The 12,055-nt window shown below is 37.1% G+C and overlaps 1 protein-coding gene and 1 long non-coding RNA gene across 2 annotated transcripts; both read left to right on the plus strand.

Annotated features, from left to right (window-relative positions):
- The first annotated feature begins 1,477 nt into the window (after positions 1–1,477).
- LOC104595217 (uncharacterized) lies at positions 1,478–2,542 on the plus strand. Its single transcript, XR_002022568.2, has 2 exons — positions 1,478–1,745; positions 1,866–2,542. It is a non-coding gene; the product is annotated as an uncharacterized LOC104595217 (long non-coding RNA).
- A 3,250-nt stretch (positions 2,543–5,792) lies between these two features.
- On the plus strand, positions 5,793–11,775 carry LOC104595218 (uncharacterized). Its single transcript, XM_010255837.3, has 3 exons — positions 5,793–6,557; positions 9,827–9,898; positions 11,094–11,775. Exons 1-3 carry the CDS (start codon positions 5,970–5,972, stop codon positions 11,097–11,099), a joined length of 666 nt encoding a protein of 221 aa, XP_010254139.1. The 5' UTR covers positions 5,793–5,969; the 3' UTR covers positions 11,100–11,775.
- The last annotated feature ends 280 nt before the right edge of the window (positions 11,776–12,055 follow it).

A 12,055-nucleotide genomic window follows, 5' to 3' on the forward strand; every position in this document is an offset into this window, starting at 1 on the left:
CAGGTCGCCGCATGTGGCAGGCTGATCCGGCCAGGTCACGCAGGCCGCGCGCCAGTTCGCGCGCAGGTCGCGCCAGGTCGCGAGGTGCCACGTGTCGCAATTTCACTGGGGCCAAATCTGCCCTCATCAATATCCATGCAACCAAACGTGAACTATGAAGGAGATTAGTTTGAAGCCAAGCGTGAAACCGTCATCCACCACACATCTATCCGGTATAAGATATAACATCTCCGTTTTGGCTCTGCATCTGAAATATTTTCGTATTTATATGTTTTTTTTTAAGGGAGATGTTCCAGATACACGGCTAAAATATGTTGTGAGGTCTGTGTGTGGCGCTCTTTGTGAGGAACAGATTCGAACACATCTTATTACTTTAATCCTTGCGTGAGGTGAGATTCCTTCTTAGACTCGACACGCCTTTTCACATGTAACATGCTTCTTTTTATTATTTCAGCTGCTTCTTTTTATTACACTCCAAAAGCATCACAGAAAAATTCTAGCTTTTTCCTTTCTCAACACTAGCTAGGAATCTTCCATTTTATTAATTCAGAATATTTCAAGGTTTGACGGCTCGGATTATATCAACTGAAACCCTTCTAAGTGGGATCTCCCAGTGACTTTTGCCTTTTTCTATCCGTTTCACACGGTGGGATTTTATTCACAAGTATGAAATGGGCTCATTGTTATCCATCAAAACCTGAATGGGTTTGTTCATCGTTGTCGCTTCCGAGGGAAGGAAGAAGAGATAGAAAGAAAGCGATATAGATAATACAGTATCCATAAGACCTTAAATCCAACACAAGCTTGGAAGCTGGAAATCTGATGTCTAACGAAGTGATAAACGATAAACCCTAACCCCAGCAGCTGAATTACTCCACTTCTTCAATAATTCATAAGCCTTACAGAATCTGACGCGTGTACTTCCAAGAATACTACTTTCCTACGAACCTCATCTCTTCATGCAACCACTCACGTCAACTCTTCCAAATCTATATCCCTCTCTTACGATTAGGATGATTCAAGTGGAACCAAGTGGAATATCTTGCAGAAAAATTAGTAGGTTGAATTTGAGATTGACTTTAAAATATGAATTCGAAGCCTTATATTTGAATTATGTTTGAGTTCTATTCGGAGATAAATTTTATAAAAATTAAAAATTATACATATAAAAATTTATATATATGAAATGATAGACATGAATAATTATTTTTTATTATATATATATAAATATATAAATTAAAATATTATATATTAGTGTTTTTAAATCATTATTGGTTCAGACAATTGGACCGTTTGGCTTGAAAACCGTCTCAGCAATCGGTTACTTGATCAGCGACCCACTGACTTCGGGTGATCAAACCATTAACTCATTTAACCCAGATGACAGTTTTGGCCTTTTTTTTTATTTATTTAATTATTTTATTAACTGCTGACCCAAAAACCTGTGGGTGATAGCTAAAGCGGCTCTGGTTCCGGATTGATTTTTAAACTTGCAAAATCCACGAGCCAAGCTTCATTATATAGCCAACTGGGCCTATATATTGGATTCGGACTCGAATGGCCCGAACTGAATCCATCTTTTCCTGAGGCAAGCTCAAACTCAAATAGTTTGTAAAAAAAGCTCAGCCTCTCTTTCTTTCTCTCATCACAAATCGATCACCACCCCACCGACGAATAAAAGTCAAGAGCTGAAGAGCACCACTTGATCGGAGGAATTGCTCTGACCTCACAATTGATTGAATCTCGTAATATATATCTCCTCCGAATTTGTCTTATTCTTTAGACTAGAGAGCTTGCCAGTTACGTTACAATTCATAGGTTTTTATTTATAAAGGCAAAAGGTTTCTCTGATTTTTCATTCACAGACATGGCAACTCCTAGCACCATTAACGTCGGCTCCTCTCTGAAAGGCGGTAACGCTGAATCGGGTTCAGGACCGGCCAATTCGTCCAAGGGTTGGTGCTGCTGCTCTCCGACGACACACAGTGGCTCTTTCAGGTGCAAGTTTCATCGGAACCTGTCTTCAACTTGGATGAGACGCACCAAATCCGTGTCCGGAAATAATTCTTCTCCGTCCATCTCGCCGAAGTCCGTTGAGTCTACGTAGTTTCAGTACCTGGGAATTCGTCACCCCATTTATGTAAGGCCCTATATATGTTATGTCAGTAGTGTTGCTTTTGTACAAAATTTTAAAGGTAACTATAACCAGTTGATTGTCTATTTTTCTTTTCCTTCTTTTGATTAAGTGTGAGGTATCAGATATCTCTCTTTCTAGTTTCGTTGGGCCTGAGATGGGGTAATTAAGGTCTCCTTCCAGTTTACAAAAATCAAAATCCAAAGCAAACCCAGAAAGAATTTGTTCTGTTAGAAAAGAATATCGATCTCCTTGGCTCTGAAGTCTGAACCTTTGTAGTTAGCTGAAAGGACAACTATATATCATCGTATGAATTAAATATGTTTGTGATCAGATGCTGTTGGGGAACTGGTTATTCCATTAATGGGTTTTTGATGGAAATAAATTAATCGCTTTTAGTTTCATTCATCTATTTGATCAATAGATTCTGAATTCATTTTCATGGCTTCTGTGCCCATCTTTATCTTCAGAGTTGAAATTTTACAATCCAGGAATCCACAGTATGAGAGCTCTATCACCAAAGAGACCATTGAACCAACAATAATGATCAATAATCCATGGCTTTGGGTCAAAATCAAATCATGGTTTTCTTTTCTAACACCCCAAAATTCATATTGGATAGATGGGATATAACCATCCAATGGCAACTCCGAGCTGGTCCCTGGTCGAATGGCTGGGATCATCGATCCAGCATTCCAGTGAACACGATGTTTCTGCAAATCATTATTAATAGGAAACGTAAGGTAAAGTCCAGCAGGTAGGACAGTAGGTGAAACATCCGGTTTACAAATCAATGACATAAACCATTAATATTACGAGTTACGACAAATCCATGAACAGTACCAAGTAGTACAGTATGAATCAGTGTCTCACATCTCTTTCTTCCTTCGATTCCAAAACCAAATCATTCAAACCTCTCAACTTAATTACTTTCTCAAGGGAAGAGAAGGGTCGCTTTTGCAATCTTCTCAATACAATACACAAGAATATGCTTTTGATACCCCAAGCTTTGTGGGTAGAGTAATCAGAGGCCATTTGATAACCGCTGAAGTGGCTGAACCCAAAAACTTATTGCTTTGTCTTTACTCTTTAGCTCAGTTTGAAAAGAGTACAAATGCAAGTATGTACAGTGCAAATACATATAAAATAATATAAAATATAAGATTTTGCACTCTACACATTTACATTTGTGCTTCATCCAAACTGAGCCTTAGTTAGTAAATGGGTTTTTAAGAGGTTGTGAGGCTACTTGAAACTAATAATAATTCATTCAGTTCAATCACTTCAACCGTTACTCAAGGACTTGTTGCTTTAATTTGTCTTTTATTAGTATATTAAATGAAATCTTTTAGGGGGCATAAAATATATAAATTCCATTCAGCCGTTAAGAATCTCACAACCTACTTTTTGACTGATTCATTAAAAAACAAAACAATAAGTTATTCAATTCACATCAGGTGTTCAGTGCTTTTACCCTAATACTCATACTCATACTTCCTTCATTCCTACCAAAAAAATCATAATTATCTGACGCCTAGGGCATTCTTGCTTTGAAGCAAATTTACATAGACAAGCAAACAATTTTGTTCTCTTGGATTCCAAGAAAATTAATTGGTTAGTAGATTTGATGAACTATAAACCTCTAAAGTTGAACTCAACTGAAAATTTTGTACAATTTCGCCCTTTGTAATTAATTTTACAAATAAATGATTCCTATAGTATCGATGCTGCATATACAATACTGTTTTATGAGAAAATGGTCTTTTTTTTGTTTGGAAACATTGTTGCTAAGTAGGACATTTCCTGAGGCAACGATAACACCTTCTGTTTGGTACTGGTGCTCCATATCTATTTTTAACACTGATACCCATTATAAGAAGTCCACATCACTGCCACATCATGTCCTCATTGGAAGCAGCAAGCTTCAAATTGAGAAAACGTTGAATTCAGCGTTTTCCTAAACAACACCTTTTCGATTTCTAAGGTGTGATTTGGAGCACCGTTTTTTTTTTATTCCAAACATGTTATCATTTTCTGGAATACCGATTTTTCCAACATAGTGCTGATGTGTTACCATTTTCTGGAGCAACGACATCGATGCCAAACACCACCATAATCTAATGATGAAATCTTGAGAGTCCAACTTGGTTTCATGTATGGTTTATAACTAGAATTCTCTAATATTTATTAACTAATAATTTAAGCAACTTATATTAGAATGTATACAATATATTTATGTATATTAAATATATTTATATATGCAATAAGATGAAAAGACATTTAGACTGCAAGGTGCCAACTGGTTGGTTAGTAAGGTCTTGGCTGGTTGTAGGAGAGATTTGGCATTAAATCCTACGTGCACTAGGGTTGGGGGCTTATGGGTTTGGGGATGGATTACCCCTGGGTTGTGTAGACCCATTTTAGTTTTTGATTTTACTTCTTTAAATACTTAACTTGAATTTAAAAATTGAGATATTTGGACAACCACTGTTTGCAAACGTTGACACCATATGATGCCATTAACATATTATCATTTAACTTTTATGGCCTGGACGTGAAGCCAAGACAAATATGGCGTGAGTAACAGAAGTATATACAAGTATAGCTCCCTAAGAAACATCATCTTGAACCTTATTTGTATAAATTGCCATATTGGCTTTTATTTTCTTGAAAATTGACATCATAACAAATAAATAAGTTGAAATGTCAACACATTTATCGTATATACATTCTTTATCATACCATAGAAAGAAAAAAAAAAATAAAAATATTTTCTACTTACAGGGCCCACCATCTTGTACTTTCATTCTACTCCTTGTTCTTAGATTAAGTTGGTATTTTCTTCTATTATTTTTTTTTTCTCATTTTGGATCAATCGTTCTAAGAGTTTGTAATTTTTGTTGTTTTTCTTCCTTTCCTTATTTTTTGGCTTTAATTTGATCATATTTTTCACCTTGAAATTAATTTTAGTAACTTAGAAAACACAAAAGAATGTTTGGTTTGATGAAAAAAAAAAGGCAAAGAATTAGGGAAAATTCTTAGAGAATATCACAAATTCTTATTTTCTATCAAATCAAACATAACCTTATAAGGTATTGAGAGCAGCTACCATTGAAGGGAGATGTTTCAAATACGTAGTGATAGTATCTTATGAGTAAGAATGTGGGAAGAATAGGTGGATAGGATATCCGGACCCACTAACTCTCTTTCCACCTCCTACAGCCGCACATTGTGGCATGGTCCAACTTAGGTCACAAATTTAATGACCCAATAATTGGATCCAACTCTAGACCCGGTTAGAAGTGATACTGGATCTCCTCCCCATAAAATTTAGCCATAGCGGTCTTTAACATTCTACCGAAATTTCTACAATACCTTATACTTTCAAACCATTTGGCCGGTCCATGCCTGGAGAAACCCGGGTCTAAACCACTAAGACCCGAAATCAGTGCATATGTCATATGATATGGTGTAGATTTGGGTATACCGTATACATTTGTCCCGGACCAAACCCGACTAGACATATCCCTACATGGGGGGCCGCTTTTCTTGTACCCGATTTGTAATCTTCTTGACACCCGTACCTGTATTGACATTGTTTCCTTCGCTGACGACGCCAACCCCACCCTTTTAAAGTCAAAACAAACCAGAAAACAACGAAACCAACAAACCAGGAAAATTCCTCCCTCTCTTCCCCTCTCTCTCTTCGTCAAGTCTTGATCGACCGAAAACCCAATCAGTTTATTATAAGTTTGTAACACCTTTTGCCTTGCTTCCCTTTGAAGTCTGAAATCCGAACTCTGAAGTCCAAACGCCAAGGTTGCTTGGTTGCAGAATGGCGGCAAAGGGTGAGCCAGTCTACTACTCGCCCATACCTTCTCCCCCACCAGAGCTCCAGTACCACCAACAACCACCGCCGCAGCAGCATTACATCATCCTCCCTCTCTATTGCCCCCCATGTCAATTCCGCGTCCTTCGGCGCCACCTCCTTGGCGTCGCTGCGCTCCTCCTCTTCGCCGGCGGGTTGTACCTCATCTGGCCCTCCGGACCCGAGGTCAACGTGGTACGTCTGGGTCTTGGCCATGTCCAAGTGCACACCTCCCCTCGTGTCTCCATCGACGTCTCAGTAGCCCTCACTGTCAAGGCTCGGAACAGAGATTTTTTCTCTTTCAACTACAGCTCCATCGTCATCTCGATTGGGTACCGGGGGAAGCAATTTGGGTTTGTGACATCGAACGGGGGTCATGTCAGGGCGAGGGGTTCTTCTTACGTGAACGCTACTCTTAACTTCGATGGAGTTGAGATCCTCGACGACGTGTTTTTATTGCTGAAAGATTTGGCTAAAGGTTCTATTCCCTTAGACACTGTTTCAGAAGTCCAAGGACAGTTACAGTTCTTATTCTTCTTCAACTTTCCACTCAAGGTAATCGCTCGTTCATCCTTTTTGTTCGATTGGTATGTGCTTGCTTGTGAATGCTTCGATTAGTTTAATTTCAATTGGTTGAGAAAACGTGGGCTTGGCTGAGTTAGTACAGATGTTGGGAGGAGGAGATGCTGGAAAATTGGGTTTATACTCAAATTGTAATTTCTTTTCTTTATTTAAGAGTTTAGTCTGGACATTCCAAACGAAGTTTAAACCTTTTAGACTACAATGGTGTGGTGCTTCATAAAGACTTAGCTTCTGACACTTTAGGAAGACAGAGGAAACATTATTGTTTCCGTAGCAATTTCTTCATAGTGATTACATACAAATAGTTAGACTGATAGCTTGTATTCATGAATTATCAGAAACAAATTGATCAAACAAAGGGAAAAAGAATTATCATAAACAGTCTTTTTTTTTTTTTGTTTTTTGTTTTTGAAGAGGTAAAGTAAACAATCTCAAGCTCCGTTTCTGAATTATATCCATACTAAACAGTTAAACATTGCCTCTGTGTCGGGGTTTGAGAATTGCGGAGCATAAAGACTCTGCTCCAAAGTTATAGGTATGCTAATAAAAGGGAAATTGTTATTTGTAATACATAAACCTAGGTATTGTAAATCTGTTTTTCACTTCAAGTTGGAAACTCTATTCTTCTATCACATTCTTTTGTATGATTTCAATCTTGATTCAATTTTTTTGTAGGATTCATTTATTAGAATTAAAACTTATACTTAATTCCGACCAAAACCCACTCACATGCTTTTGTTAACTGGTTCAAATACTAATTGTTGGCCAACAAATTTATCTTTTAACTGCTTTGTAGCTTTTTATGGCCTATGGGGCCAATTCTTCTCACGGGCTGTCAGTGTAGCAGTATTTTGTACGTCAGTGGTGGCATGTTTGCAGATTAGCTATTGAATGGTTTATGTAATAGGACTCTGTTTCTGTTAAATCTTCTTTATGCCTGGCTGTGACATTTGATCCAATTCATGGAAGCTTCACATTATCAGTTTGGGTGCATCTGTAAATCTTTATCATGAATATGGATTATGTGTATTTTGATGTTCAACCAAATGTTCACAATGGAATTCTTCTTCAGGGCTGCTTTAGTTCAGGAAACAAACTATCAGTAATTCCTTATCCTAGTCTATCCAGTTTTTGCAAGCAATAACTATAAACTTGGCGTTCAATATCATTCTTTTATTGCACAATTGTACCAGATTGCATCAACATCTTAAATTTAGATCATATCTTTTTTGGATCAACTAGTCACTTGGACACTAGTCAGTCATCAATTGACTAGAAGGGCCAAAACTACTAGTCTTTGCATTGATAAAATTGAGCCTAAGTTGTGTGTGTGTGTGTGTGTGTGTGCGAGAGAGAGAGAGAGAGATTTCACAAATCATTGTTGGATCAAACTCTCATGTCAATAACCATGGAACATTTTTTTTCATAAATAATGTCCATGGAACATTAAACCATTACCTCCGTCATGTTCCTGCTGCCTGAATCACTCCACAAAAAGAGTCCATCCAAATTGCTTCATGGGATAACCTACCTTATGCAGGACCAGCTCAGTTCTAGTCCTTAGAGAATGTTGAATGGTCTTTTTGATCAGAGTTTTATGGCTGTTGATGGCTGTAATGGCTTCTTGAAGGAATAAAAGAGAAAATAAGGAGAGAAAGAAGAGAGAAAATACCTGGAATCACTCACAGGATGCCTAGAATCACTCTAGGGCATGGGAATCACTCACCATAGCTAGCATAAGCTGAAGAAAACTCAATATAATTCATTACCTTTGTGTAAAACGTCCATACATACTTATAGACTCTAAACTCATAATAATCCTAGGAGTCAAACTGTTAGACTCAAAATAGTCTTAGGAGTAAAACTGTTAGACTCAATAATCCTAGTAGGATTCAAACTAAGCTGTCATATCCTATTTCAATTCAAAGAAGACTCAATAACTCTAATCCTACTTATGCAATGACTCTGGAATTTTAAACATAAACAAACTATAACTAGATAATTTAAGCCCTATCATTGGACCCCACAGAAAATTGCAAAATGACAAAAATACCCTTGGTGTTCAATTCACTCCAAATCCCAAGTATCATCACTATGCCATATCAGGACCTGTTGTAAGGCCTTCTTTCTAGAATAAGTCTTCAAGGGTGCTGATCGATTCCTATCACTACCTTATCTCTCCACAATACAAGGTTTATTGCTCCCATTGCTCCTCAGATTTCTTTGTTCCCTTCATATCAAGGGAAAAGCTCTATATTTTGGACTTACATATTGTGAGATTATGCATAAAGCCCCAAATTCTGTGCTCAAGTTTATTACAAAATGAAGCTTTGTGCTCATATTTCCCTAATGTTTTTTGAATTTATATTTTACCCCTTGTACTAAAAAGTTATTAGCATTTGCACTTCTAACACAAAAGCATCCAGATTTGTAAGTTTTGGTTGAGTTAACAAATTGCCCTCAACCTAGTGTTTCCAGAATTTCAGAAAATGAAGGCAAAACTACCTATATACGTATCCCAGAATCTGGATTTTTGTGCACTGCCATGGTGTGGGCAACCAGGCACTCACTCCAAGTCAAGGTTTTCAAATTATAGGAGCTTGAATGGTGTTTTTTGCTAGAGAAGGATCAAGAGAAGAAGTGTAAGGGATAAAGTAGACTGATGCAGGGTGTAGGCACACATAGAGATAAGGAATATACAAGCTGCAGGAGCTTTAGTGTTCTTTACTAGAAAAAGAAGAAACAAGAGAAAATCTATAATCATTATTTCCTTCAACTGACAGCAATATGTTTCTTGGTTGCATTTTTTGATGTTCTATAAAAAAAACCATGGTTTCTAAATATTAAGCTTCAAAGTATAAATTTGTGACTTTGTGTTAGAGGATCTTGTGGATTTGCATAAGTCTTAACTTGCAAGTTCTGTTGTGAGGATGAAGGATTTAGTGTACATCTTTTTTTTTGTTGATAGAAAAAGGATTTAGTGTACATCAACTTAGCATATAAACAAACCTTACCATTTTTGTGTTGGCTGGGGAAAAAAGACCCAAGGTTAGAGGTGTGCCCACTGTACTAATCATCCTGCTCCCCACCCCCCCCCCATGAAAAAAAAAAAAGAATGAAAAAGCACTAATTTAATGCAAATATTTGACAAATGATATTGTACTAACCATCCTTTCTAAGAAAAACTAGATTTTATTCATTAATTCTGTTGAGTTGTGTTTTATTTTTGGAATTGTTATCAGGCAAAGATATCTTGCGAGGTGCATGCGAATACGGTGAAGCAGACAGTCACTAGTCAAGATTGCTACCCCGATGTGAGGAATCATTTTCTTCGCTGCTACTTTAGATAGATTTCATTCTTAAATAATAAAGTATTCAGTAGTTTAGTAATTAATCTAATTTCAGCTTCAGTTATTAAGGAACTCATAACTTCCTTGATAACATATTCACTAATAGACAAAGCAGTAACTCATTCAGTTTATCCACTTCAGCTGTTATCATATGGCCCTTAAAATTATATGCTTGTGTGGTAAGTGAATCTACCTGCCTCTTGAGTTCATGCATGGTCCATTTGATCCTGACACACCAGTCACTGGGTCACCATCCCAAAATTGTTCTGTTAGAGTCTATTCAAGTTCTGACTGTAGGACATTTTTATATCTGGCTGCCTATAGGTTTTGACTGGCCTGAGCCATAAAATTGTTCAGATGGTTTCTACGACTCTGATGAGCTACAGCATTTGGGCAATATTTAGTTCATTGATAGTTGTCAGGAATCGATGGATATGCACTTAAGCTTTGGATAAAATGGCTTGCAGAACATCTTTTTTGTTCAAACTGCATTGAGTCTTCATTCATAATCTTAGTGCTGGAATTGGTTTCCTGCCTTTAATCATTCGAAGTTTCCATCTACTGCTTGGTACCCACTAATCCTTGCTTATCACTAAGGGGGAATTTTACAATATGAATTATTTTTCTTCTTGCCGGTTCCAAAAACAAATCAAAACCATCTGGTTTGAAAACAGATTCTTTCTCAAAACACAAATACAAAAAACTTGTTCTTGGCTGTGTACGTGTTATTTTTTTCCTTTGTTTTCATTACTGAAACCAAAAACATGTTCTTGAATTTTCAAAAACATGTTTTCATCCAGTTATTTAATATCATATTTCATAAATCATATGATTTCTGCACTACAAAATTTGTTTTGTTTTAAAAATCATTATTTTGATGGTTTCAAAAACATGTATTGTTTTTTTTGACACAAAATTAACTTGTTTTTGCCTTTGAAAACAAAAACAGTGTTCAAGAACATGTTTTTATTGTTTTTTGCTAATGTGGCGATTTCAAAAACAAATGATAACAAAAACATTCATGTTGTACAACACCCCCCAAAAGAACAAGAGCTAAAGAAGAAAGAATTTATGCATTTTTACTGTGTGGTGATAACTTTTTAGCATCCAATTTTCTTTCCTAATTCTTACGTTGGTATTGGCAATTTGGCATATGCAGCAATAGTAGCAGGATATTTCGTAAGAGATTCATATGAAGTTGGAAAGTGCTGATTCCCTGACTTTGTGGCACTCCTTGAATTTTCTTAATATGGGTACGGAGATAAACATGTTGGGTTATTGAAGAACAGGTTTTCTTTGTTTTTTTCTATTTCCCGTTGGTATATCAATGTATATGTTCCAGAAGTTCAGCGTGGGAAGCTATTGCAAGGAACTGAGTTCAGTGTTGATGAACAAACGGAGAGATTAGCCAAAGGAAGATCACTTAATATGAAGAGAAAAAAGACATTTTGAAGATGCCGGAGAATGTCGAAAGCAGGTGTACATCCACGGGCAGGGATGGAAGGAAATGGATCAGCACATGTTGCAGCAGCTATGGATTTCAGAGGTCAAGAAATGTCGTCGTTTTCCCCCCGGTTGGCTAGAAGAAACTCTTTCGCAAGACAGCAAGGTGGCTTGAGGAAAATAGCGGTTTCATCACTTCAATTTTCTCCCGTCTTTGGTTCCTGATGTCTTTTCCTCCAAGTGTATAATATATGTATGGCTTTTCTTCTAGTGTTTCTTACTTTCTTCTGTTTTGTCCATTTCTGTACTGGATTTTCCTGTTCTTCAATGAGATTTTTGGGTACTAAAAAATGTGTCTGAACGAGACTTCCATGCATATGTATCTATCTTATTGGGCACCTCAACTTGCATGTTTCTTCGAATCCAGATTTGCTCCTCACGCCAACATCACAGCATTTGCAGCTGCATATGAGAACATCTCCCTAACTTTATATGTTGTCAATCATGGGGAGATGTTCCCAATCCTCGGCTGCAACGAGTTGTGAGGAGCGAATCCGAATTCCATTTTTTTCAGCATGTCACTCGTTATCAGATCCCATTATTTGGTTTGCAAGCAATGGGGATTTGGGGAAGCTCATAAATCGGGCTGACGACTAGGCATTGGGACCCCATAAATTA

This window comes from Nelumbo nucifera, chromosome 2, assembly GCF_055504915.1.
Source record: "Nelumbo nucifera cultivar China Antique chromosome 2, China Antique-T2T, whole genome shotgun sequence".
NCBI classification, from domain to species: Eukaryota; Viridiplantae; Streptophyta; class Magnoliopsida; order Proteales; family Nelumbonaceae; genus Nelumbo; species Nelumbo nucifera.